The sequence below is a fragment of the Phlebotomus papatasi genome, chromosome 3, assembly GCF_024763615.1.
Source record: "Phlebotomus papatasi isolate M1 chromosome 3, Ppap_2.1, whole genome shotgun sequence".
NCBI lineage: Eukaryota > Metazoa > Arthropoda > Insecta > Diptera > Psychodidae > Phlebotomus > Phlebotomus papatasi.
This window is the reverse complement of record NC_077224.1, coordinates 21,830,775-21,857,993: the sequence shown is the minus strand read 5'-3', so window position 1 is coordinate 21,857,993 and position 27,219 is coordinate 21,830,775. Positions and strand designations below refer to the sequence as shown.

The window sequence follows — 27,219 nt, the reverse complement described above, 5'->3', positions numbered from 1 at the left end:
ATAAATGTTATGGCCTCTACACATTGGGAGCAATTTTTGTCAAAAATTGCTTTTTTGAAGGAAATTCCCTGCAGCGTTGTAGGGGGAAACGTCAAATTTCTGTCAAAAACGCAATTTTTGACGAAAATTGCTCCCAATGTGTAGACGCCTTTATGGACAATCTATAACTTTTTTATCTAAAAATAATCTAAATTATTAAATAGTAAAATATAACTAAATTTATTTTAAAGAAATTAACGGAGCGATGCAACATAACAGATCTCGTCTATTAGTCTAATTGTCTATTACCTTAAGAGATTTCCTATGCAACTTTATGAACGAGATGTCAAATCTCGTAATTTTACTGACAGGCTCTGTCCAGAAAACGAGATTTGCGGTGCAACCCTGAGTTGTGAATTTTATAATTTAGGGCAAAATCATATTTGCATTAAAGTGCTCACCGTATTTCGTAAATTTACGCATTTTCTTTGCAATTCTTACGCAAATTCTCGATTACCGTATTACCTTATCTCATACTCGGTGGCACTAGGTGAAAATAATATTAAAAAATTGATGAAATAAAACGAAAATGCGATTACAGTTTTTTTGCTCACCGTTTATCGAATTTTCATTTTATTTCTTCAATTTTCTTATATTATTTTCACCTAGTGCCACCGAGCATGACATAATGTAATACGGTAATAGAAAATTTGAGTAAGAATTGCAATGAAAATGCGTAAATGCGTAAATTAACGAAATACAGTGAGGCTACGGCGAGCATTTTATTGTCAATGTGATTCTGCCCTTATGTATTCCAATCTTAAAACGTCGCATAGCTACCGGACACTTTCAGAGGTACCGAAAATAAGAGATTATCTGTATTTAGTACTTTTCGAGAAGAAAATTTAAGAAATGTTTTTCTAATATTTGTTTTATTTATTTGAAATTGAGAAATCTTTAATATTTGATTCCTTAAAATACAATATATTTTGTTCGAAAATGGTATAAATATACTTTTTTACATTTTATGAATTTTTTCACCGAAATCTTAAGTTTCTTTCCCTAATGGTCTCTACACACTAAGAAAAATATGTCAATATTTGATAATTTTTCCTACACAAGCGTAGGGAATTTACTTCCATATGGACATAAATTTGTCTAGTATGTAGAAGCTATAAAGGCCATAAGATTCATAATTCTGTGTTATCATTGCTGGTTGTGGGTGTTTTTCTGCCTCTTCCAATCGCATGCTCCAGTCCAAAATAATCCGAAGACATTGCCGAGGATGAAAAGAATTGTAATTTTCAGCGGTACCTAATTTATATTATTGTAAATCAAACCGACGTAAAAAATAATTATGTCGATGGAGATCTGGAAATTTTCGGAAAATGAAAATCACTCAGAGAAAATGCATAAATTTTTCCAGAGCTTTCGGCTCACTCAGTCTCTAAGCCTTTATTAGTGGTTAAGTCTTTAGATTCTTCTCTGAGTGAGATTCGTTAAATTTGGTCAGAATTATTTGGACTAGACATAGAAGAAAACTGGTGCCACTTTCCCAATAATTTAGCAATTTTAACTATATCACATTTACAATTTCTCATTTTATTTATGTGGTGTCTCTGGGGGCTAGTCTTTGTTAGCACTGGTAGTGAAAAACGAGTAGTGAAAACTGTTAAATAATTCAGAAAGTGTCACCATTCTTTTCCTCCATCCGGTTCTAATAATCCTGACCAAATTTAATGAATCTCCCTCAGAAAAGAATCTAAACATTTAACCACAGATGAAGGCTTAGAGACTGAGCCGAAAGCTCTGGAACAAGTTGATGCATTTTCTCGACGATTTCCGGATCACCATCGACATAATTATATCCTTTTCCTTATCCAATCCACTCACTGTCAATGAAATATTCGTCCAATTCCTGACAAATTATTTTTCAAGTCGAGACATTTTTGCAGGAGAATCCTCTTTACCAGTGTTATGCAAAGTTCAATCTTCCCGGTGACGTCTTGGATTCTTTTGTTTCGTACAACAGACTCGTCTTTAGAGTTTGGGATGAAGGGGATGCATGTTTTACTTGGAAGTTGCGCTCTGCAAATACAACACACACTTGGCTAATCTTAACTTTCCATTCCCACTGATCCCTTTAGACATCTCTTCTGTAGAAGAATTGACACATCTGGAACAGTCTAAATTCATCTTTCGATTTTGATTTCTAGATCTCAAGAATCACTACTCAGAATAAACATTTTCACTAGACATTCTTCACTTTTCTTCAGTTTTTTCTTCGCGCCTTCTTCTATCTAAAGAGAAAAAATTAGCGCGAAAATTAAATGATATTCATAGTTTTCACGGCAGTCTTGTTCAAATAAATTCACCACATAAAACTTAATCTTCCATACCAAATTCTTATAATCCAAAATTTGACATCTTATTACAGTAGACTCTCTCTTAATCGGGCATATGGGGCACAATGTTATCCAAATTATGGATAGGTTTGGGCGTCAAAGTCATTGTAAATTCCACAAAAAGCACTCAATTATAAAGAATCACGATAAAATAGGAAGAACTACAGCGAATTTGAGCAAATTAGCTTCATAATTAAACGTGAAAATTGTCAATAAAATTTTTCGCCCGATTGAAAAAAATCCGATTGAGCGAGAGTCTACTGCATAAGATACGAAAATAAAGTTACATCACGCTGTAAGGCATTTAAGAAAATATTTTCTTCTAAGATAAATCATTAAGAGGACAGAAAGCCAAAAAATGACGTTTCCATATCATGAAAATGGAACCACGAAAGCAAAATTGAGTTACAAAATTTTTGAGAAATCACTTTGAAAATTTAACTAAGAATAGCTTTTGACATGTTCTTTCAGTTTGCAAAAATCATTTTTCTTTCATGATATTTGTTTTTAACCTTGATAAATCTTGAAACATACCTCAAACAAAATGGACACAATCTTTGAATTTTGAAGATAAAGAAGTATCTTTTTAGATAGTAGTTAAAATTCTGATTGGATTTTGGGACAAAGATCTTTAATTTTAGAGTGCGAAATTTCTTAAGATTTTTAAGGCAATGTGTTACAAATTTGAAAATAACGGAGCTTAAATTGACATAAGCAAAATCCTTTAAGAATTCAAAGCTGCCCGGAAGGAGCTTTTTAAACCTTTAAATTGAGATAATTTTGAGGAAAGATATAGATTGGAAATGTTTGATTATAACCATTCTTCTTTATTGCCTATTTCTAAGCCATTATTTTTCAAAATCTCGATTTTCCAAAACTGTTCTCTTTTATAAAATCTCTTTAGTTGATATGAAGTCAATAATTATGGCTACACTAGACTCTCTCTCTCAATTGAGCATTTGGGGCAAAATGTCATCCGGTTTATCGATAGATTTGGGCGTCAAAGCCTTCGTAAATACCACAAAAACGCTCAATTATAAAGAATCACGATAAAATAGGAAGAACTACAGCAAATTTGAGCGAATTACCTTCATAATTAAACGTGAAAATTATCAACAAGACCTTTCGACCGATTGAAAAAGAGTCGATTGAGTGAGAGTCTACTGTATTTCAATTGCCAAAACCAAGATCTTAAATATAGCACCTCATATCCAAACCAAAGCTATAAAGTAAATAGTTTGCGAAAAAAACAAACAAATATTATTGTGTGTTGTTTACTTCTGCTTCATGTCAATTGAAATTTCCCAAAACACAACAAAAGCAATGTGCTAATTGTAAAATAAATGAATCAGAATGATTTTTCAAATGATCTGGTTCAAACGGTGCACATTATTCTTATTTCTTTATCAAATAATATTTGTAGGGTAAGTGTGTCAAATTCCGGCCAGCTTGCAATTTCGGCTACATTTTTTGTTCCTCAAATTTCAATAAATTTTTAGTTATTGCATACTCTAGAAATAATACAATGCAAAAAATAACAAAAAATGTCGCTTACACGAATAAGATGATCTGAAAAAGACATTCGAAGAATTCCGGAAGGGCAAGAAACTATGAAAATGAAAAGTGACCGAAATAGGCTACCAATGTTATGTCAACATTTTTATTAATTTTTGGAATGTATTGAGAATTAATTTAGAGAAAATAAAGACGATAGACTGTCTACAAGGGTCAAAAAAAATATTACATTTCAAACTTGAGACTTTGGCGCTTGCATGCAAATATGCCGAAATTTGGCATACTTACCCTAAATTAGATATTTTTAGGCGCAACTGTTGTATTATTATTGTCTGAAGAAGATGTAAATCTTATCCTACCATTTAGTTTTCTTTGTTTTAAGCAAAAGACTTTGCTATCGGCTATTAACTGTGTCCGAACTTGAGTTTTCTTATCAATTCTTTTTTTCTAGCAACGAAATACAAATAAAATGGAATTTATCAGCAAGCAACATTGCGTGTAATTTAGATTGTTAACAAATGTGAGATAAAATTCTAACATTGTTCGTCACTTTTATCAATCTTTTGATCGCCGCATTGTTTACTCATTGTTGACGGTGTCAACAATGCTTTTGTCAACAATTTAAAAGGAAACAAGGGGCATTTAAATGAAATAAAATTTGTCATTTCTAATGTCCGCAATAAAGAAAAATAAAGTAATTAGTAAAATAATCCTTTTAAGAAGTAAATTTTGGAAAAATCAAAAATTTCTTTAGGCAAAGCCTCAACGGAGAATCGAACGCATTCACGTTTTGAAAAGCCAAGGGACTACATTGAGTACTTACGCGATCGTGAGCATCCCTTTCACAAAATTCATGCATGTGTGGAGAATTTGAGGGTAGCACTAACAAGTAATCCCATTAGTTGGATTAAAGAGTTCGGGGAGGAGGGGATTGATGAGCTTGTGAGCCTCTGGCGAGACTTTAAGCCTCAAAAGTGGTTCGAAAAGACAGAATATGAGTGCATTCGATGCCTCAAAGCCATCCTCAATAATACATGGGGCCTCAATGCTATCATTGGGCCACAGCAGCATGCAGCAGTGTTGCTTCTGGCCCAATGTCTCGATCCCCGGAAACCACATACAATGTGCGAAGCCCTCAAACTTCTCGCTGGTCTCTGTTTGATTCCCGAGAGAAATGGCTACGACAAAGTTCTGAGAGCGATCACAAATGCTGCTGCAACTGTGGACAAGACGGGAGAACGATTCAGGTAAGATAAAATAGAGGGGAAGATGTTTCTTTTTCTGTGTCAATGATCGCTCATAAATTGACCATTTTTTCTTTTGCTTTCACTCTCCGCCCGCGCGACATTTATAAACATTTTATCTAATCAAGCTCAATGCAGAAATCACACCCAGAAATAATCATATGCACAAATATTTAGCTGTGATATCACTTTTTGCAAATTCAGACACTTTTGGATGGCTCAAGGAGTTGCGTAAAAAAAATGTTTTTTTTTTTTTTGACCAAGAGAACGTGCCAAAAAATGATATTTGAGGAGGAGTTTTGAAAAAAAATCATTCGGTTTTCTTGCTGTGAATTTTCATTATGCAATTGAATTGAGAAAACTAGTATCACCACGTTCTGGAAATTCTTGCACATTTTTTTCTTTTAACTTAATAAGCTCGATAACTAATTAATTTATACTGCAATGGCCTGCATTTTTATTACAAATTTTATCTCTAAAAAACCATACTTGAATGATTGAGTTAGAAAATTAATTCAATAAATAAAAGCTAGTGATAAGCCTAGATTAGCTTATTGTAGGTGAGATTCTTAATGTGAGCTAACTCGGAATTCATGCAAATTCGATTTAAGGAGACTCCATTCGGTTATCTTGAATCAAATTTGTGAAATTATACAAATTTTGTATTTAAACCAAAATATCAAATCCGCAAGAAAAATCGGAGACCTGCGAAAATCCTCGAAAAAATCATGAGCCGAGAAAATCAACGAAAAAATTCGCGTCCGCCTAAAACTTCTCCGAAAATCCGCAAAAAATCAGGCCCCGTGAAAATATGCGAAGAAATATGCACTTCGCGAAAAAATACGCGCCCCACGAAAATCCGCAAAAAAATCCCGAACCGTGAAAATAAGCGAAAAATTTCGCATCCTGCGAAAATCCGCGAAAAAAACTTTAGCCGAGAAAATCAGAGGAAAAATTCGTGCTCTTAGAAAAAATTCGAGCCTCATGAAAATCCGTAAAAAATTTGCGACATACGAAAATCCTCGAAAAAAATCGCACTCCGCAAAAATCCGTGAAAAAAATCGCGCCCCGTAAAAATCCGCGAAAATTCGCGATCTCCAAAAATCCGCAAAAAATCAGGCCCCATGAAAATACACGAAAAAATATGCACCTCGCGAGAAAATACGCGCTCCACGAAAATCCGCGAACCATAAAAATCAGCAAAAATCAGCAAAAAAATTCCCGCCTTGTGAAAATCCGGTTAAGAAATCGCGTCCCGCGAAAATCCGCGAAAAACGTGAACCGAGAAAATCAGCGAAAAAATTCGTGGCCTGCGAAAATCAGCGGACAAATTCGAGCCACATGAAAATCCGTGAAAATGTTCGACATGCAAAAATCCTCGAAAAAATTCATGCTCCGCAAAAATCCGTGAAAAAATTCACGCCCCGTAAAAATTCGCGAATAATTCGCGATCTGCGAAAATCCGTAAAAAATCAGTCCCCGTGGAAATCTGCGAAAAAATTCGCGCCCCGCGAAAACCCGCGAAGAAATCGCGCCTCGCGAATCGCGAATTGTGTATGTCACCTTACAAATCTTCGAATATGGACTCACTATGTAGAAAGAGAGCGTGTGCTATATATATAGGAAAAGCCTGTTCAACGCCGCTTTTACTGCTTTTTTTCCCGCCTGACGCTATGTGTATGCAGATGAATTAAAATCGTTGCATTTCAAAAAGTTGGTCGCCCGAATTTCTATCTAATTCGGGTGACATTTCGGTCCAAAGTGCCCGAATTTGAAACAGTCTACTGTATGTGATTTTGAAAATTTTATGTTTATATAGTAGCTCAAAAAAATTTAGACCGATTTCAAAAAAAAACAGGACATTGGTCGAGTAGTTCTCGAGATATTGCAGTTTAAAGATTTCAATTTTAAGAAAATTTGCTAATATTATTGAGTTTAAACACTTATATACAGTGGCGGCCAAAATAATAGAATAAACTCCGCAGAGACCACTATTTTAATTTCAGCATTTTTGTTTATTCCAATTCGTTGAAGTAATTTTAATATAGAAATGTTCAAATAATTATCTTACGTCAAATAAGTATTATTTTGGCCGCTAGAGGTTTCTATTTTTCAAGAATACATCAATAGTGAAATATGGTTTGAACAACACGATAGGACCACTTTCATTTAAATTAAAGAATGTGGTCTATAAATCGAATAAGTTTAAATAAAACCATATTTAGAAACCATAAATGACAGTTTTCCAATCTTTTTGGCTGAACTGAATTTCACTATTCACGTATTCTGTGTAAAATAGAGACCTCTCGCGGCCAAAACAACCCTTACTCCACGATTCTAATCATTTTAAAATTCCTACTTCAGAATTATATCATCAAATTGGGATAAAAAATACAAAGGATAAAAAATATAAGCTTTTCATAGTGATTCTATTATTTTGACCGCCACTGTATATCGTAAATTGCATGAAAATCCCTTAATAATGCAAAATCACATCAAAACTAAGACAAACCATGCCAAATTTGAGCATATTTGATTCATTTGATAATCATAATCTGTGGAGAATTACCTATAAATATATTGTGGTGTTATAAATCTGTCAGGGACTGTGTGTTTCTTGGGCTTCCTTCTACCGTTTGTGATATTCACGTACCTGCGGTAAACAATAAACTCTCTGTGATAGGATTCTGTGATATTTAATACCCTCTTCTTCCTGCCCAGTTTACCTGGAAATATATATTCCTTTAGTAAATGTATTCAAGTGATCCGGAACGTAGGCGGCTGGCTTTTCCAGAAGAATTTTCCTCGATGACCGCCAAATGCCCTTCACCAAGTGCACCACAGCAGAAAAACACAATTTTCACCTTCACCACTTTTATTTCCACTGGTATTCTCCTCTGATAAAGTCTGAACACAGTTTAACTCTACGTCACCGTAGTTTTAAGTAATTTTAATTTAATATTTGTATAAAAAAATTCACTAAATAAACTAATAACTTTTCTCCTCACGTCTCTTTGCAAAATCAAGTCTCTTACGTAACTCCCATACTCGTTCCCCTTATTCCCCTACTTTCTTTCCAGCTGATCTCATTCACCACTTTTTCCTCTTTCTCTCTCCCTCCATGCATGTTCAAAATCCAACCGTCTTTTGTCTCTTATTTTTAAGAGGTCTTATAGAACGGAAATTCTATACATAATCAAAATTGAAAAATTACAACAAACTTTTTCCAAATGTAACTGCTGCCCGAATTAAAAAGTAGCTCGATCTTAAAAGATCCGAATTAGCGAGAGTCTACTGTACTGAGATTTCGAGATAAACTACAAAATGTGATTATTAACCGATTTAGAACCGATTTTAAAAAAACCTGATAGCACAGAAATCGTCGTACGCGCGAGTAGATATATTAAAAAAAAATTATGAAGATATCTCTTTCCAAACCAGGGATATTGCGTACTACGGACGGCCGGGTCCGAAATTGCCGGCTTATGATTTTCGACATCAGAGATGTTCAAAACATATACCCTGTGAATTTCAGCTCGATCTGAGCACTTTGAGAAAATCCGAGGATTACAATAGGTGTGATTAGAAAAGTAATCACACCTAATTTGAGCCCGATGCACAATAGAGTTTTTGAATTATTTAACTTAGAAAATTCAAAAATTTTATTTTTTTTATAATTGCGCCCCTGGCGGCGGTTTTACGAACTTTCGATGTTAGAAAAGGATGTGGCATTTCACGAGAGCTTTCCAAAACGCCCTTATTTTTAGATAGATAGATAGATAATAATGTTTATTTAATGTCATAAGAATATAAATTTTTAGCTGAGATTTTTTACAATCTCAGCTTTTGTGGTCCTAGTCCTAGGTGAAATCCGACCACGTCAGATCTGGCCCAAATTTTGGATTTACACGTCTTGACACTCATAGATCACGAAAATCATGTGTGCTAAAAAACGATTTTCGTGGACGTACGTCCCGTTCGTCCGTCGTATAAGCACTTCTGGAGAGAGAACGGAGAGAGATATCGACAAGCGGTTTTCGGCAAAGGTTAAATGTCGATGGATGGCTAGAAGTAGGGCATGTCAGATGCACCCCCCACCTATTTTGCCGCCATTTTAGAATACCCTTAATTTTTGTTTTCTCAATAACTCAGCCCCTATGGTATAGGGATCTGCGCACGGAGTAATCTTGCGCGCTGCGCGCAGGAGTGAGTGAGGGTTTGCAAATTGAAGGATTGAAAATTTTTCGACTTTTGCGCGCAAGATTCACTGCTTGCGCGCAATTTCTTTTCTTGCGCGCAAGCTCTAATTTTGCGCGCAAACTTTTTTACGCGAAAAACATTTTATTTGAGACTGAAGAAGGTAATACCATTCAACAAAAAGGCTTCAGTTCCCGGTTTCCAGAAAAAGCGTTTAGTTTCTCTGTGGATTCGTCCTTATTTACACAGTATATCTTGTTCCGAAAAAAGTGGCACGTTTGGGGAAAAATTAGGTATTAAGAAATGGTTTCACGGAATATTTTTTGTTACTGGTATTCGTTTATACCTTATGTATAAATCGCCCTTCACATTAAGGAATAATTTGATACAAAAAAGATATTCATATTGCGCAAAACATTTTCCTTAATATTGTCCCACAATCTGAATTATATCTGGAACGTACGACTTTTTTCGGAACTAAGGAAGTATTTAATTTGCTTTTACGAAAAAAAACTATATATTGGTTAAATAGCCCTATTTAAATTATGTATATTACGTTATTTTGTGTATTTGTTTAAAAAAAAATCTTTTGAAATCGTTGAAAATATCAAGAAAGTATAAGTATACGTTGCATTTACAATATCTAAGGCCAACACATTCTTATAAAACTATATAAGAATGTCCAAAAATATGTTCATTTTTTGTCTATAATAATAACATAAAATGTTTAATAGGTGGCTAGATTATTTCTCGAATGTTTTCCAAATGCACATACTATCTTCATGTAATTTGGACAATTTTTAGAAATAAGACAACTATAATTCAAAACTTTGTAAAATACCAGCGAAAATTTTACTTAAAAAGCAAAATTGCTTAGCATTAGAAAGTACAACTACTTATACGTAATATTTTTCATTAAAGTGAAAACTAATATTCATTAGTTTTGTCAGAAAAATTTCTTAAATTTTTCAGCTATTTTTGTCCCTATCGTCCGTAGAGGTACGAAAAATACTGAACTTAGACAATGTTATGTATAAAATTCGCTCAGCTTAAACAGAAAACGGTTAAATTGTGCATAAAACTTTCAATTCTTAAGCATATAAGATTAAATAATCATTTTGCTGAAGTATGAAACGGCTAGTTAAACAGTCTCTGCTTGAGCAGTGTATTTTAGCAAAATCTTTACCATTTTATGCTTAAGCTGTGCAAGTATTATTCACTATCTTAATTATTTTATAATAAGGTTATGTAAGTTTTGCACACAACTTAGATTTTTTTAAGCAGAAGCTATACAGTTTTAGTGCACAATTTTAACTGTTTCATATTAAAGGAGAAGAAGATTTATAAGACTTTACACGGTTTGTGCTGAGGTAGTGCGTGATTTGTGCACAATTTCTACTGTTCCACGTTTTCTGGTTCTTTCCGGAAAATTTTTCAAATTAATCTAAAAATTTCTAAAATAAGGTATTCTATTAATAAAATTATCCCATTAAAATTGCAAAAGCATATCGTTGTCGCTCTTACTTTGACAGTCAAAGGGTTTACGCTTCACCCTTGGCTCCAGCTAAGATTTCACAGAAAATGAAGTGACCAAACATCCCCACGTGTATTTTTGTTATTTAAAATGTTAAAAAATAGAGCATAATCTTTATAACTTCTTTTCAAAATATTTTCCAAAAATACTTTGTAAGCTAATGAGATAACAAAATTTTGTTCATTTATAGTTAGTATAAAACACAAAGAGGAAAACTGCAATATCAGAACCTACTATTTTGATCAATTTTTAAAGAATTGTTTATAGAATCCAAGCAATAAAACTGAGTATATCCATTATTTTTATCAAGATAGATCTAAATGCTGCCCATGATTGCGTAGTGCATTAGTTCCAATTATTTTAATAATTAAAGAAAAATCAACCGTGTCTTAAACTCCCCTGTTCCTAACATCTCCGGTCTCCCATATTTATTTATAAAAACTGTCGACATAAATTTCAATCTTAAAATTTTCTAAAATCAAATCCATTTTTCTAAAATTAATGAACTTTTCTTCTAAATTCAGTCCTATTATAGATAGATATTGGGGTTTAGTAGCAGGATTTTTTTTTTAAATAAATGAAATATATGATAAATCTCTTCTTATCCGCTATAGAATTGATTTCATCATCATCATCATTTTCAACCACTTATCGCTATCGGGGCGCGAGTTGGACTGATTTAAAAAATAATTTATTAAATTAATAATAATATTAATAATTATTATTATTATTCATCTCAATATGAAAAAAAACGTAAAAGATAAATGCTGCGCGCTGCGTCGTAAAAATCAGCTTGCGCGCAGCGTGCATAAATGCGCGCACTCCGTGCGCAGATCCCTATTTCGAGGTCGCCTGTAAAGAATCTCAGCTACCATAAACTTATCTGAGCTCATCACTGGTTTTTTATTCGAAACTCCATTATATTAATCCTAAATTATTTTGGGCAATGTTTTGAGTGATTTATAAATCCATTCAAATCGGTTGTGAACCGATAATGAACCGGTTATGAACCGATAAAGCAATTTTTGTCCGGAAATCATTTTTTTTAGTATTTAAACTATTTTTGTGGAATATTTTAACTGATTTATGAATCAGTTTGAATCGGTTGAGAACCGGCAAACGATAAATGATGCGAAATGCCTGGGACGCCTTGACATCCTTTTTATCTCTAAAAAAAAATCACAGTAGGCAAAGTAACAAAAAAAGTACTTATTTTCTAACTTAAATTTCCGTCGTCTTGGGCCATTCTCTTGGAATATTTAAATAAATTTCTCGTGAATGATGAATGATAAATTCCCCAAAAATAACCAAAAAGGATGTCACAGTTAATGTTTAATGGTTTTTGCCAAAAACTCGGTGAAATTCTGAAGAAATTCCTTTGGGTTCTTGGAGTATTGTGGTACTCAGTAACTTTGGCTTTCAGATGTATTGTGGAAGGCATATTTGTTGAGCACGATGCCAATGATACAAAGCGGGAATTGTGCTATCTGTGTCTCATGTTCTTCAACACCATCCTCAATTCTCCGGACCTCAATTTTCGCCTGCATCTTCGGTGTGAGATCATGCGAACGGGACTGTATGAGAGGATGGAATTGCTCGCGGACATTGTCGAGAATAGCAATATGGACAGTTTGAAGAAGCACTACAAGATCTTCAATGATGCCCGTGAGGATGATTCTGAGGAGTTCAGTCAGCGCTTTGACAATGTTCGACTAGAGTTGGATGATATGAATGATTGTTATGAACTTGTGAAGAATATCGTGTCGGATACATCGGCAGAACCCTATTTTCTGTCCATTCTGCAGCATTTGCTGTTCATTCGCGATGACCATGAGTATCGGCCGGCGTATTTTCAGTTGATTGAGGAATGCGTATCCCAGATAGTTTTCTTCAAGAATGGCTGTGATCCCAATTTCAATTCGCGGGACTTTCACATAAATGTGGATATGTTGCTGGATGATCAGGTGGAGAAGTCCAAGCAGAAGGATCAACGGAGGAATGAGGAGTATGAGAAGAAGATTGAGGCACTTGAGACGGCTAAGCAGGAGGCGGAAGCACATGCGGCGACGCTCATGGAGAAGATAAAGTCATATGAGGAATCGGGAGTGGTGCCAGTGGTGCAGAGTAAATTGCCGGATATCAAAATACCACCACCTCCGCCGCCGCCGATGCAGAAGCTGCAGCCGGGGGCACCTCCGCCGCCACCACCGCCTCCGGGTGCTCCACGTGGCGGAGGTCCTCCTCCGCCGCCTCCGCCGCCCGGTATGGGGCCTCCACCACCGCCGCCACCACCTGGAATGGGTCCTCCACCGCCTCCCATGGGCGGCATCGGGTTTCCGCCACCCGCGAAGGTTCTCGTGCTGCCGCATGGCCTCAAGCCCAAGAAGAAATGGGACGTCGATGGACCCATCAAAAGGGCCAATTGGCAGGTCATCACTCCCGCCAAAATGTCCGAAAAGGCCTTCTGGGTGAAGTGCAAGGAAGACAGATTGGCGTCAGAAGATATCTTCTTGGGACTCTCCAGCAAATTCACCTCAAAGCCCGTCAAGAAGGTAAGTCAGACATTTGATATTACTCACAAAGATCATATTTTTTTATTTTTTTCCTCAATGATCTTGATTTTTTTCCCTCCAAAGCTCCACTCTACTAAAGTGATCTTTGGAATTGTATTGAATTGAGATTTACCAAGTGTCTTCTATTTATTAATTTACTATTTTTGAAGATTTTTTTTTGTTGGCGGAAATATCAATTATCACCTCTAAATGGTCCTTGAAAAAATATTGCAACTGAAATCTGTGATATTTTTAGAGTTGATCTTTGAGACTTTTTCTCAACTTAAGCACGATCATATGATCACAGTTGATATGATCAGCACTTCTCAAAGTTTGTGGTGACTTGAGTCAGGAAGCAATATAACTAATAGATTTTGAATTTTATCCACATTATTCTATTCTAAACTCCCTAAGCATACTTTTACAGAATTTTCAAATAGAAATTTTTTATGATAAATAGCGACCTAGAAGACAAACGGTGCGAGATATGGAATTACGGATTTCGGTGACCCTCCCATAAGTCGTTATTTTTACAAAAAAAAAATCATTGTTTTTGAAAAAACTTGATTTTCTAAAGGTTACAGGGTTCATCAGAACTCAGTTTTGAGAATAAATTTTTTAACAGTATTATAGGGGAAAGGCTCATAATTTTGTCCAGTTTCTTATTTTGGACACTTTGAGGATAAAATTGGACACTAAAAATAAATTGATTAAAATGATGGATTTTTATTCCAATATTTGATGAATAATGAATTATATCTAAATATTTGTTCTTTTTGGAAGATTTTAACACTAAATACGTTAAATTTTGAATATGATTTGAGTTAAAATTGCTTTGTTCAAAAATTCAGTGTGAGCAATTGCTTACGAGAAATATGACAGAACTTCGTGTTTTCAGTCTTATTTAGCTGTGATGAAGTACTAACAATATTTCTTCGCTTTTTTTGAGTAATTATTATTAAATATTCATTGAATATTGTGTTGATTCACGTTAATGGTGATTTGTACATTTGACCTGAAATGAGATTTGCCTTGTGAATTAGATTTTTCGTGAGAAAAATGGGACATTTTTTATGAAATTCACCAGTGAGGTGATACTCCTTATTTTAGACAGGCGTTTTTCTCACGAAAATTCGTGAAGTTTTAGCTTTTGTGATGACTATGTTGGACAAATGCCTGGAGAAAGAAAGGAGCATCATGTCTATGAAAGAGATGTAGCGAGAAAATCCTTGAAAGGCTCCCGGAAAGGTCAGGGAATGAGCGAATCCGCGTGTACTTGGAGTACCGAAGTTAACTCACTTTAATGAACGATATGAAAAGTTTCCAGGCTTCTTGTGACATTCTGCGTTTCCCTAACATGAACAGGAAGAGGACTTGGTAAGATTGGTTCATGAAATGAAGAACAATGGGCATCCTGTTTAGGCGGATTAACTGTCCAAATTTACAGCCAAGATGTCCAAAATAATAGTCAAATTCACCTCTACATATCAATTCATTTTTAAACGTATTAAGACTAATTATAATAAAAACAAAGACAATAAACTCTTGCCAAATTTCTAAACAATCTTTGTGAAAAGAGAGTAACAAAAAAAGTCAGTTAGTATTGAAAATATCGCACTTCAAACTTGGAACATCGATGCTTATAAGCAGACTGCACAAAATTATGAGCCTTTACCCTAATCCGTTCTTAATTTTTGAATTCTCTTAAATAACCATTACTAAGGTCACTCCCTCTGTTTTCTAGTTCAAAACGTAACTACTTTTAAAAATTATGGTAATAATTAAAAGCACTAATAAAATGTATTTCGACTTCACAAAACTTAAAAGTCGCAATTTAGAAAAAAAAAATGGAGTGAAAAAGCGTCTCAGGCTTTGCGAAATGCTCGAACTCGTGACTTAGATGTTATCCCCGAAAAATACTTTCGCATTATTTACCGATTAGGGCAAGATGGGGTAATTCCAATTCATGTTTGTTTTGGAATTTTGAGGTTTTCTCACTGTTTCAGATGGTCAAAGAGCAAAAGAAAACTATGAAGAAGTACAAGACTTTACATTCGAAAGTGCTTCTTCGTTGTTTTATTTTCCTTTTTCCATCTAAAACTGTTAGGAAATCTCACAATTCCAAATTAAACATGATTCCAAATTACCTTATCTTATACCCTGCCGATTTAAACCGATTTGTAAATCACTCTAAAAATCCCACAAAATAATTTTAAGAGTAATAAAAATTATTTTCAGAGAAAAATTACTTATTGGTTCGCAAACGGTTCATTTCCGGTTCACAACCGATTTGAACCGATTTATAAATCACTCAAAACATTGCCCAAAATAACTTAGGACAAATATAATTTAATTTTGAATAAAAATGGCAAAAACTGAACGAGCAGTAAAAAATTCAAAATGGGCAGTAAAAAATTAAAAATGAGCAGTAAGATATCTCATAATGGTCAGTTAAAATCTCAAATCTTTACAAAAATGGATCTAATTTATAAATTTAACATTTAAAATTGTTGCAGATAGAACTAAAAGCCCTTTATTTTCCCTTTGTCAAAATTTGGACGATAATATCGCTGTTTCAATTTTTTTTGTTACTGATCAATTTTAACTTTTTACTGTTTGTCGTGTATTGAAATTAGTAAAGTGACGATAACTGCTATTGTACTAAAACATGTACTAAGTTTATAATTATTGTACATAGAGGGAGTTAGTGTTAGTAAAAGAGTGAGAAGATCACTTGTAGCTGAACCTTTTGAGAGACAACATCTCAAGAAAAGTAAGTCTGTAAATAAAGTCAAATATCCTTCCCCAAAAGTGAGTGTTCATTCGTATCGGCTGAAAAATCCACTCGACCACCACGGAGTTATCACTGATCATTTATGCAATGCCAATAAAAGTTAGTTATCGGTTATGAATCGATTGAAAACCGACTGAAACTGGTTCAAAAAAGTATTAGACGAAAAAAAAATCATCTGGATCCGGAGACAACAAAGTGGCCTCAGTTAGGGTCACCACAAATTGATTTTGATTCATAACCGGTTCATTTCCGATTCACAACCGATTTGAATGAATCACTCAAAACATTGCCCAAAATAACTTAGAACTAATATAAAATTGAATTTTGAATAAAAATTAGTTATTAGGTTCAAAAGCGACTGGAACTGGTTCAGTTTTGTCGGAAATTCCAAGACCTTTCCAACGAGCCCAAAATATGACCCCATTCGCTTGATAAATGCGTTCTCTAGAACCTTTTTTAACCTTTGACCTTGAAAAAAACGTTACAGTAGACTCTCTGTCAATTGGGCATATGGAGCAAAATGTCATTAGAATTATCGAAAGATTTGGACGTCAAAGTTATTGTAAATTCCACATAAAGTGCTTATTTATAAAGAATCACGATAAAATAAGAAGCTTGAAGCGAATTTGAGAGCAAATTTGCTTCAAAATTGAACGTGAACGTGAAAAAGAACGGATTGACCGAGAGTCTACCGCAACCCCCTGGAAAGTTGCCTGAAATTTGAAGCCACTTTCTCATACTTCGATTTAAATTTATATGGGAATTTTTTTGCACTCGCTACCGTTATGCTAAATACTTATAAAGTGAGAAAATTTTCCGTTTTATAAGATACCTTTCCGTATGAAGGGATAAATATACTAAATTTTTGTTTAAATAAATAATTTCCTCGGAGCACTGTGAGCTGAGTCCGAGATCAATTTAGGAATTGGCTTCAAATAGCTCCATATAAAAATGCCAACTGGCCTGGCGCTTGGTCTACCGTATTGACTGTATTAGGAATGGTTCAACGGTATTTTCACACATGGTCAATTGTCCACCTGGGTAATCTCTAAAACATTTCCAAAAATCACACGACGCGTTTTCGAGCAATCGAGAAAATGAGGGGCATGTTAACGATCCTTGGGTCGACTTATGGGGGGGTCCCCCTTAGGTTCCAAGTCGCTATCTCTAACCGTTTGGCCTCTAGAGCTGGCGACAGTCGGACGGACAGACGAACAAACAGCGTAATGACATTTCTCAGAAATCATTTGAAATGCGAAGATTTGTTGTCACGCTGTTTGTCCGTCTGTCCGTCCGACTGTCGCCAGCTCTAGAGGCCAAACGGTTAGAGATAGAGACTCGGGGCCTTCGGGGACCCCCCCATAAGTCGACCCAAGGATCGTTAACATGCCCCTCATTTTCCCCCCACCCATCCCCTTCCCCTCCAAAATCATGTTTTTTGGGATTGCTCGAAAACGCGTCGTGCGATTTTTTTTTTAATTTTTGGATATGCTTTAGAGATTACCCAGGCCATTTGATTATGTACGTAAATCCCATTGAATCATTTCTAATGACAGATTTTCAAGCTCAAAAGTTAAAAAGACATTACAGAGCGCATTTATCAGGTGAATGGGCTCATTTTTGTGCTCGTTGGAAAGGTCTTGGAATTTCCGACAAAACTGAACCGGTTCCAATCGGTTTTGAACCAGTAATGAACCGGTTCATAACTGATAAGTAATTTTTGTCCGAAAATTAATTTGTGGTGACCCCAACTGAGGCCACTTTGTTGTCTCCGGATCCAGATGATTTTTTTTCCTCAAACACTTTTTTGAACCAGTTTCAGTCGGTTTTCAACCGATTCATAACTGATAACTAGTTTTCATTGGCATTGTATAAATGAGCAGTAAAAAAATTAAAATTGAGCATTAACAAAAAAAATTGGAAACAGTGATATTATCGTCCAAATTTTGGCAAAGGGAAAATAACGAGCTTTTAATTCTATCTGCAACAATTTTAAATGTTAAATTTATAAATTAGACCAATTTTTGTAAAGATTTAAGATTTTCACTGACCATAATTTCTTAGATATTTTATTGCTCATTTTTAATTTACTTTTTATTTATTTTATTTATTTATTTTACTGTACGTTTAGTTTTTGCCATTATTATTCAAAATTCAATTATTATTAGTTCTAAGTTATTTTGGGCAATGTTTTGAGTGATTTATAAATCGGTTCAAATCGGTTGTGAACCGGTTATGAACCAAAAAGTATTTTTTCCGAAAATTATTTTTATTACTCTTAAAATTATTTTGTGGGATTTTTAGAGTGATTTACAAATCGGTTTAAATCGGCAGGGTAAGATAAAGTAATTTGGAATCATGTTTAATTTGGAATTGTGAGATTTCCTAACAGTTTTAGATGGAAAAAGGAAAATAAAACAACGAAGAAGCACTTTCGAATGTAAAGTCTTGTACTTCTTCATGGTTTTCTTTTGCTCTTTGACCATCTGAAACAGTAAGAAAATCTCAAAATTCCAAAATAGACATGATTGCGAATTATCACATCTTGCCTAATCGGTAAATGATGCGAAAGTACTTTTCGGGGATAACATCTAAGTTACGAGTTCGGGCATTTCGCAAAGTCTGGGACGCTGTTCCACCCCTTTTTTCTAGATTTGTGAAGTTGAAATATTTTATCAATGATTTTGATTATTACCATAATATTTAAAAATAATTAAGTTTTGAACTAGAAAGAAAGGAGTCAGCCTAAAGTAATGGTTTTTTAAGAAAATTAAAACGTTAAGAACGGATTATACTGTCAAAAAATGTATACTCTAAACTGAGTTCTGATAAACCCTGTAACCTTTAAAAAACCAAGTTTTTTCGTAAACAATGAAAATACTTTTTTGGACCGGTTTCAGTCGGTTCTCAACCGATTCATAACCGATAACTAATTTTTATTCAAAATTCAATTATATTAGTCCTAATTTATTTTGGGCAATGTTTTGAGTGATTTATAAATCCGTTCAAATCGGTTTTGAACCGAAAATGAACCGGTTACGAACCAATAAGTAATTTTTATCCGAAAATCAATTTTATTATTAGTTTTTAAACAACTTTAGAGGGTCTTTTGATTGATTTATGAATCGGTTCAAATCAGATGAGAACCGGTAAATGGTAAATAATGCGAAAGTACTTTTGAGGGATAGCATCAACGTCACAAGTTCGAGCAATTCGCAAAGTCTGGAACGCTTTGCCACTCCTTCTTAAAATTTCATTTCAGAATCCTAAAAATTGAAAGTTTTTGTTAGAATTCAATTTTTATGAAATTTTGTAAATGCTGCGCAATGTTTCAATGAAAATTTGCCTAATTTCTTTGCATATTGATTTTTTTAAAGAATTCTATATTTTGCAAAGTAGGGTGAGAGGAACGTCTATTGACACTTTAAGAACTCGTGTCAGCACCTATTGACACCCTACTCTGTACCATTTGGGATATGAAATTTTAACATCTGTGTTTATAGTAAAAGGTGTATTACAGAAAAAACGTTATATTACTTATATTTTACTAGATACATTAAATAATTTTCAACATTTTGACAAAAGTGTCAATAGGGGTTCCCTGTCGAACAGACGTTCCTCCGACCCTATCACTTTTTTAATAATAATTCCATACGTAACTCTAAATTATTTTCTTTGACGAAAGTTTAGAAATTTTCCTGAAATATTGCGAAATTTTATATTTCTTTAATGAAACTTTCTTGTAATTGACTTAACAATGAATTTTTATATAATGCCCTATGAAAACCTCGACAAAGCAAGTCATGAAATTTTTGAAATTTTCCTGAAATATTGCGAAATTTTATATTTCTTTAATGAAAATTTCTTGTAATTGACTTAACAATGAATTTTTATATAATGCCCTATGAAAACCTCGACAAAGCAAGTCATGAAATTTTTGAAATTTTCCTGAAATATTGTGAAATTTTGTATTTCTTCAATGAAAATTTTCTGTATTAATTCAAAACTGACTCCTCTACGTAAGTTCTTGTCAATTCCCATCAAAGAAGGTTATGAAATTTTGGAAATTTTCCTGAAATATTGTGAAATTTTGTATTTCTTCACTGAAAATTTTCTGTAGTAATTCAAAAATGACTCCTCTACGTAAGTTCTTGTCAATTCCCATCAAAGAAAGTTATGAAATTTTGGACATTTTCCTGAAATATTGTGAAATTTTATATTTCTTCGTTGAAAATTTTCTGTATTAATTCAAAAATGACTCTTTACGTAAGCTCTTGTCCATTCCCATCAAAGAAAGTGATGAAATTTTGGAAATTTTCCTGAAATATTGTGAAATTTTGTATTTCTTCAATGAAAATTTTTTGTATTAATTCAAAAATGACTCCTCTACGTAAGTTCTTGTCAATTCCCATCAAAGAAAGTTATGAAATTTTGGAAATTTTCATGAAATTTTATATTTATTCAGTGAAATTTTGGTGAATTGATTCAAAAATATTTTATTTATCGATTTTAAAATATTTTTGGGTCAGTAAGGATAAGGATATTTTTTTCTTTTCTATTCTCCAACAGATGGACAAAGACACAATGGATAAAGCACCGACGACAAAGAAGAATGTGGTTGATTTGAGGGTATTGGATGGGAAATCTGCCCAGAATATTGCCATTCTCTTGGGTGGTTCTCTAAAGCATCTTTCCTATGATCAAATTAAGCTTTGCTTGTTGCGCTGCGATACCTCAATTCTCACATCAAATATCCTTCAGCAACTCATTCAGTACTTACCACCACCGGATCAGCTGAAGCGTCTGCAGGATCTCAAGGCCAAGAAGGAAGAGTTAACGGGAGTGGAGGATTTTGCAGCGACAATTGGTGAGATTAAGCGACTGAGTCCGAGGTTGCACAGTTTGAATTTTAGGCTGCAATTTAGCGATATGGTGCAGGATGTGAAGCCGGACATTGTGGCTGGGACGGCGGCATGTGAAGAGGTGAAGGAGAGTGCCAAATTTGCCAAGATACTCGAATTGATCCTACTAATGGGGAATTATATGAATTCTGGGACGAAGAATGAACAAGCTTTTGGCTTTGAGATGAGTTTCCTCACAAAATTGAGCAGCACGAAAGACTACGAAAATAAACAGACATTGTTGCATTTTGTGGTTGATGTGGTTGAGAAGAAATTCCCAGAGGCCCTGGCATTGGATAAGGATCTGTCGCATGTGGATAAGGCGTGTAGGGTGAGCATGGAGAATATTCAGAAGACAATGCGTCAGATGAATGCCTCACTGAAGAATCTCGATTCGGATTTGACCAATAATAAATTGCCACAGAGTGATGATGATAAATTTAGTGAGGTTATGGGACAATTTGCGCAAGAATGCCGAAAGACTGTGGAGGTTTTGGGGAAGATGCAAGTGCACATGGAGGCGCTATTTAAGGATTTGGCTGATTACTATACATTTGATCCGGCCAAGTATACCATGGAGGAATTTTTTGCCGATATCAAAACCTTCAAGGATGCCTTCCTGCAGGCCTATGCGGATAACATTAGGATCCGGGAGGAGGAAGAAAAGGCCAGGAGGCAACGGGAGGCAAGGGAACAGGCTGCCCTGGATGCACAAGAACGGAAGATGCGTCAGCAGGCTGTGGTGGATATTGACAATCCTCAGACTCAGGAGGGTGTCATGGATAGTCTCCTGGAGGCCCTACAGACGGGATCGGCCTTTGGGAATCGCGATCAGAGGCGGAAACGTGGTCCACGGCCAGCTGGAGCTGAAAGGAGAGCTCAACTCAGTCGGAGTCGATCGAGGACACGTGTGGCTCCCGGAAGTCTCATTACAAGGGAAATGCTCAATGATATCATGTCGTGATCCAAGGTACAATGCCTCTCATTCCAACCATTCCATGTTTTTTTGTTTTGTTTTGTCCGTCTTTTTCTCTGAAGGCTGTCACCTTTACTTAAGAGATTTCGGGGAGTCTGTGCCATCTTATAATTTTTGAGGGTCTCATTTGAGAAAAAAAATCAATCAATGCATTTATTAGCAGCTTTACAGGATTTATTTTATTTGCAGAATATTCGTAAAGAAAATGTTTTGAACCGTATTTTATTTCCATTTTTTTTTGGTTTGAATTCCACTTTTCCAATGCGACCATCGCCGTCTTAGCGCTGAATTCTACCTTTAGAAGAAACCGTAGAGGGAAGTGGGGCAGCTTTGAAATTAGGATTTTTTTCCTATTTTTAAGTGGAACTGAGCCATATCATAATGTAATTTAGTTTCTCAATCTGTGCAGCTAAATTATATCACGAAAAGGCTCAATTGTATTTAAAAATAGGTGAAAAATCCCAATTTCAAAGGTGCCCCACTTCCCCCATATTCAGTTTTTTTTTTAGTTTCTCGCTGAGTACAGAAAAAAATTGAGAGACTCGTGATGAGAAATTTGCGTAATTTATCGATTCTGTACTCAGAGAGAAAAATCCCTTTGTATTCTGTGTTTTCCTTTAGACCATTTGCAAGAGAAAATGGGTAAATACACGGAGTTCCGCTTTCAACGAATTCCTCAGGAGCGAGAAAGAGCCCGGGAATTCACTCCAGTGACACAGAAAAATTGCATACCGACAGGAGAGATCTTTGGAATAAGTTACAGAAACGCAGTGATGTATGCAAAACTCATTCAGCGCCAACGGTTCATAAGAAATGTATTTCAAATTTACCGCAAAATATTTGCATACAGCAGCTTTTGAAAATTATTTTATAAATAAGCTCCCAATAGTAGGCAATTCGTATCAAATTCTTTCAATCTGTCTTAACCCTTTATGGACGATTGGAACACCGGTGTCCCATAAAGAAAATAATATTTCCTGACTACCTAAAGTTATTTTTTTCTAATGTCTGTACATAATTATAAAGTAGAAGGTTGAAGGAATCTAGAATATTTTTTGCAAGTCTCTAGCTATTTGCTATATAGTAAATATTTAAGGTCAAAAATGGCGATTTTTTAAATTCTCAAATTCATAATTGATTTTATTTATTTTTGATACTTCCAATTTTTTTTAAGCAAAAGCCTTTCGGCAATAAAAACTACAATACTCATACGCAATATTTTTCATTAAAGCGAAAAATATTATTCATTGGTATTGTCAGAAAAAATACTTAAAATTTTGGGCTATTTTTGTCCCTATTGTTCATAGAAGCACAAAATACACCGAAACAAACTCTGTTGGACTTTCCAAAGTTAGATGTAAGACTGATCATTGATTATGTTTCTCAGTTTAATTTTATTGTTGATTTTCAGTCCGTAAAAAGTATCTCGTCGTTAACTCTTTCCGGACCACAACATATCCAGCGAACGAATTTCAGTAAAACTCACTTTATTGTAAGTCTTAGTGGTCAAATATGATACTTTTGTAGAGAAAGAATTTTCTCCGCCTCTGGGAAACTGGAAAACTCATGGGTACTCTCGTCCCCAAAAGAACGAAAAGGAGACAAACTTCAAATTTCCAAAAGCTAATAATATCAATTTTGTGAATTATTTTTGCGTGTCAAATGACTCCTTTACAAGGTTGATTACTAAAACAAGAAGAATTATAGACCAGTATCTTGTGGGATGTCCAGAAAGTGGTCAAGAAGACACCAAGTTCCTGCTTGCCAACAGATTCCTTAAAATATTTCACATAAAAACACTTTAAAACACATTTCTTTCAACACGATGTTATTGTAGACACATTAAGCTTTCTCAAGAGCCAAAAAAACACTTCCTGGACAATCAGAATTCACCAAAATTTGGAAGAATACACAGAAAAAAATATTTTGTAAAAATGCTCGTAAATGTTTGTGAATTCCTATGGGAGAGTTACAAAATGCTCGTAAATGGTATAACCCACAAACATGTTTGTAAAAGTTTGTACTTTTTTCACAAACATTGTTGGTAACATGATCACTTGACGAGCGTTTTTTGTACTTTTACAAACAATTGTTCGTAAATGTTCGTAAACACACAAAAAATGTTCGTAAAATTTTGTAATTTGTTCGTAAATGTTCGTAAAATATTTGACAGGAAAATAAACATTTACGAACAAATGACAAAATTTTACGAACATTTTTTGTGTGTTTACGAACATTTACGAACAAATGTTTGTAAAAGTACAAAAAATGCTCGTCAATGATCATGTTACGAACAATATTTGTGAAAAAAGTACAAACTTTTACGAACTTGTTTGTGGGTTATACGATTCACGAGCATTTTGTGACTGCCCCATAGGAATTCACAAACATTTACGAACATTTTTACAAAATATTTTTCTTCTGTATAGGAAAAACTTCCTTGAAAGCAATCTCCCTCGCTGCCAAATGTCAAAATTATCGGCCATATTGGCAAAAATATCGCTCCTGCTTGGAATTTCTTACAAGGTTGGTGTAACAAAGCAAATGGCGGGTATTGGTGGGATAACCTTACATTTGACCTCTAGATTTTTGGGGACGAGAGTACCCATAAAGTTTGAACAATTTTTTTTGAAAATTTAAGAAAAAATTATTTTTCGAATTTATGCAATCTGTAATTGTTAGTCATCATACTTAGTGACCCCGAGAGGTTTTTCCTTATTCGGGTCTAGAAATATCAAAAGTCACAATATCTGCAAGGAAGCAGAAAATCGAAAATTCACGATTTTTGACCAAAAATATCTTAGCTCAGGAGTTAATTGGGATCCTGCAAAAAATATCCTAGATTTGGACATCCTTATAGTTTGTAATCATCCACAAGAATAGGATTTTTATCAGTTCTGAATAAGTAAAAAAAACATTGTTTTTCACTGAATATTCATACGCTGCTTTGGGTACTCAGAGTCCCAAAGGAGACGAAAGAGTTAAAGGGTTAAGCCGGAGCTCCCTGAAGTCAATAAAGAGAAATTTTGAAATCTTATGAGAAATGAGAACGTGCCTGAATTAGGAAATTGGACTGGGAAGGCAGCCTTCCACAGGCTTGAAAATTAAAGTGACCTTAAAAATAACTTTAAAAGATTATAAAGTTGTAAAAATATTTAAATAATTTTGACAAATTTTCAGAGGTTGAAAAATAGATATTTATTCGTATTTTTTACGCATTATTTTTGAAGGGATTTTAAGAAACTTACATAATCGATCTCTTAAAGAAAACAAGATTTCCCTAAAAATTTCTTCCAGTGTTAATTTTTTTTACAGATTGTGAAATAATAAATGATAGAAAATTGGAAAATTTCAATGAAGGGTGATTATTAAGTGAAATGACAGACTGCAATATGAAAAGAATAGAATATTTTTTGAGAGCGCTTTTATATATCAAATATTTACATAGAATTTTAAGATCTAAATTTTAGCACTTTTGCTTAACAAAAAATTGCCACTTACTTTTTTTTACGAATTAAGCTAATGATCTCTAATTGGATCTCATTCGTGCGCAGTATCTTTTTTTTAAGAAAATCTTTTTTTTCTTTTTTTAATATAGAGCTATAATAGATTTTTTTCTAAAAAAAAACAGTAAAAAATTGTATCCGAGCACAGGTTCCTTGGATAAAATCGATAAAATATATTTGTTTTTTCAAAGTCCTTAACAAAGAAGGGGGTTTTATAAATTTTCCTATCCGATTTTGAAAGAGATTTTCAAGTAAAAAATAGAATTATAGTGATAGTTTAACTATCACTGATATGCTATTTGATAAAAAAAATGAAAAAAAAACAAGGGAAAAAACTAGACTTTAATGATAAGCTGAGACGCACACCAAAACAAGTAGAAGCGGAATTCAGTAAATTTTCGTATTTTGCATTGTATATAAAAGATATTTCTCGGCTTAAAATGAAAAACTACAATAGCGATAAAAAATGTAGAGAAAAACCTCACTCGCGACGCAGTAGAACATTCTGTAGTCCTTACAGCTATCTGGTAAGTGTCTCGGCTAAACGTTTTCTGCGTTTTCTAATCATGTGGGATTTTTTCGATCTTTCTATGTGATATGATATGACCGATTTGGAAATAACTAGCAGCACAATTTGAGGGATTCAAGGGATCAATTACAGTAAAAGCCTTGAAACACTATTTAGACTCCAGATGATCCTCGAGAATAGTCAGCCTATAATATTTGGCAGTAATATATTCAAAACTTTCACACAGTTAGGGCTTAAGATCATCAACAATAGGGAAATCCAGAAATCGTCGGAAAGAAAGAATCACTCAGGGAAACATCAACTATCTCCAGAGCTTTCGACTCGGTCTCCAAGCCTTCGTATAATTGGCTGGAGCAAAAAGAAGGAGCCGTTTTTTATTCAGATTTTTAAATAAGTTAAAAACAGTAAAGTTCCTCAAATTTGAACAATATTTTCAAAAATGTAACGGAATTCATGTGAAATGCACTTTCCCTAAATTGAGAAAAAATAACTTTGGAGAATATATCAATGTAATTTATTGTGAAATAAATGGAATTTGTTGCGGAAGTTAATATAATACGATAATATTGAGGAAACATCAGAGAAATATGGTTCTAATTCAGACTCCACGAAAAACTTTCATCACATAAACACAAATTTTACATTTTGAATTCAACCGTCGTCGTTCAAATTTAAGGAACTCGACTGAATTTTCTAAGAGCTCAGTCAAGTCTTGTAATTCATCTCTGAGGCTCGTTTAGGATTTTGGTCAGGATTATAACAGGTTATAAGAGGGAACAGAACAGAGGCACTATTTTTAGTCTTTTTTACAATTTTGTTAATACTTGGCACAATTTTAGGTCTTTTATTTCTTCTACTTCTTTTTCTTATAATCCTGACCAAAATCCTGAACGAGCCTCAGGGAAGGATTGCAAGACTTGAGTGATTTGTTAGAAATTTGTAATTTATTCAGAAATCTGAATAAAAAACGGCTCCTTTTGCTCCAGCCACTGATAAAGGCTTTGGCGACCGATCCGAAAGCTCTGGAGATAGTTGATGTGTTTCCCTGAGTGATTGTTTCTTCCTGAACGACTACCAGATTTCCCTA

The 27,219-nt window shown here is 34.3% G+C and overlaps 1 protein-coding gene across 4 annotated transcripts in view; it reads left to right on the top strand.

Annotated features, from left to right (window-relative positions):
• LOC129808233 (protein diaphanous) overlaps positions 1-27,219 on the top strand; it is a 30,059-nt gene that overhangs the window by 857 nt on the left and 1,983 nt on the right. For 2 of the 4 annotated variants that reach the window (XM_055858044.1, XM_055858045.1), the window contains exons 2-4: positions 4,654-5,146; positions 12,298-13,426; positions 20,790-22,091. In XM_055858044.1, the coding sequence (XP_055714019.1) occupies positions 4,654-5,146; positions 12,298-13,426; positions 20,790-22,085 (2,918 nt within the window). In that variant the 3' untranslated portion in view covers positions 22,086-22,091. Of the gene's footprint in view, positions 1-4,653; positions 5,147-12,297; positions 13,427-20,789; positions 22,092-22,159; positions 22,318-27,219 lie in introns of those variants that run through there. The other 2 variants (XM_055858049.1, XM_055858048.1) reach the window with 2 other exon arrangements.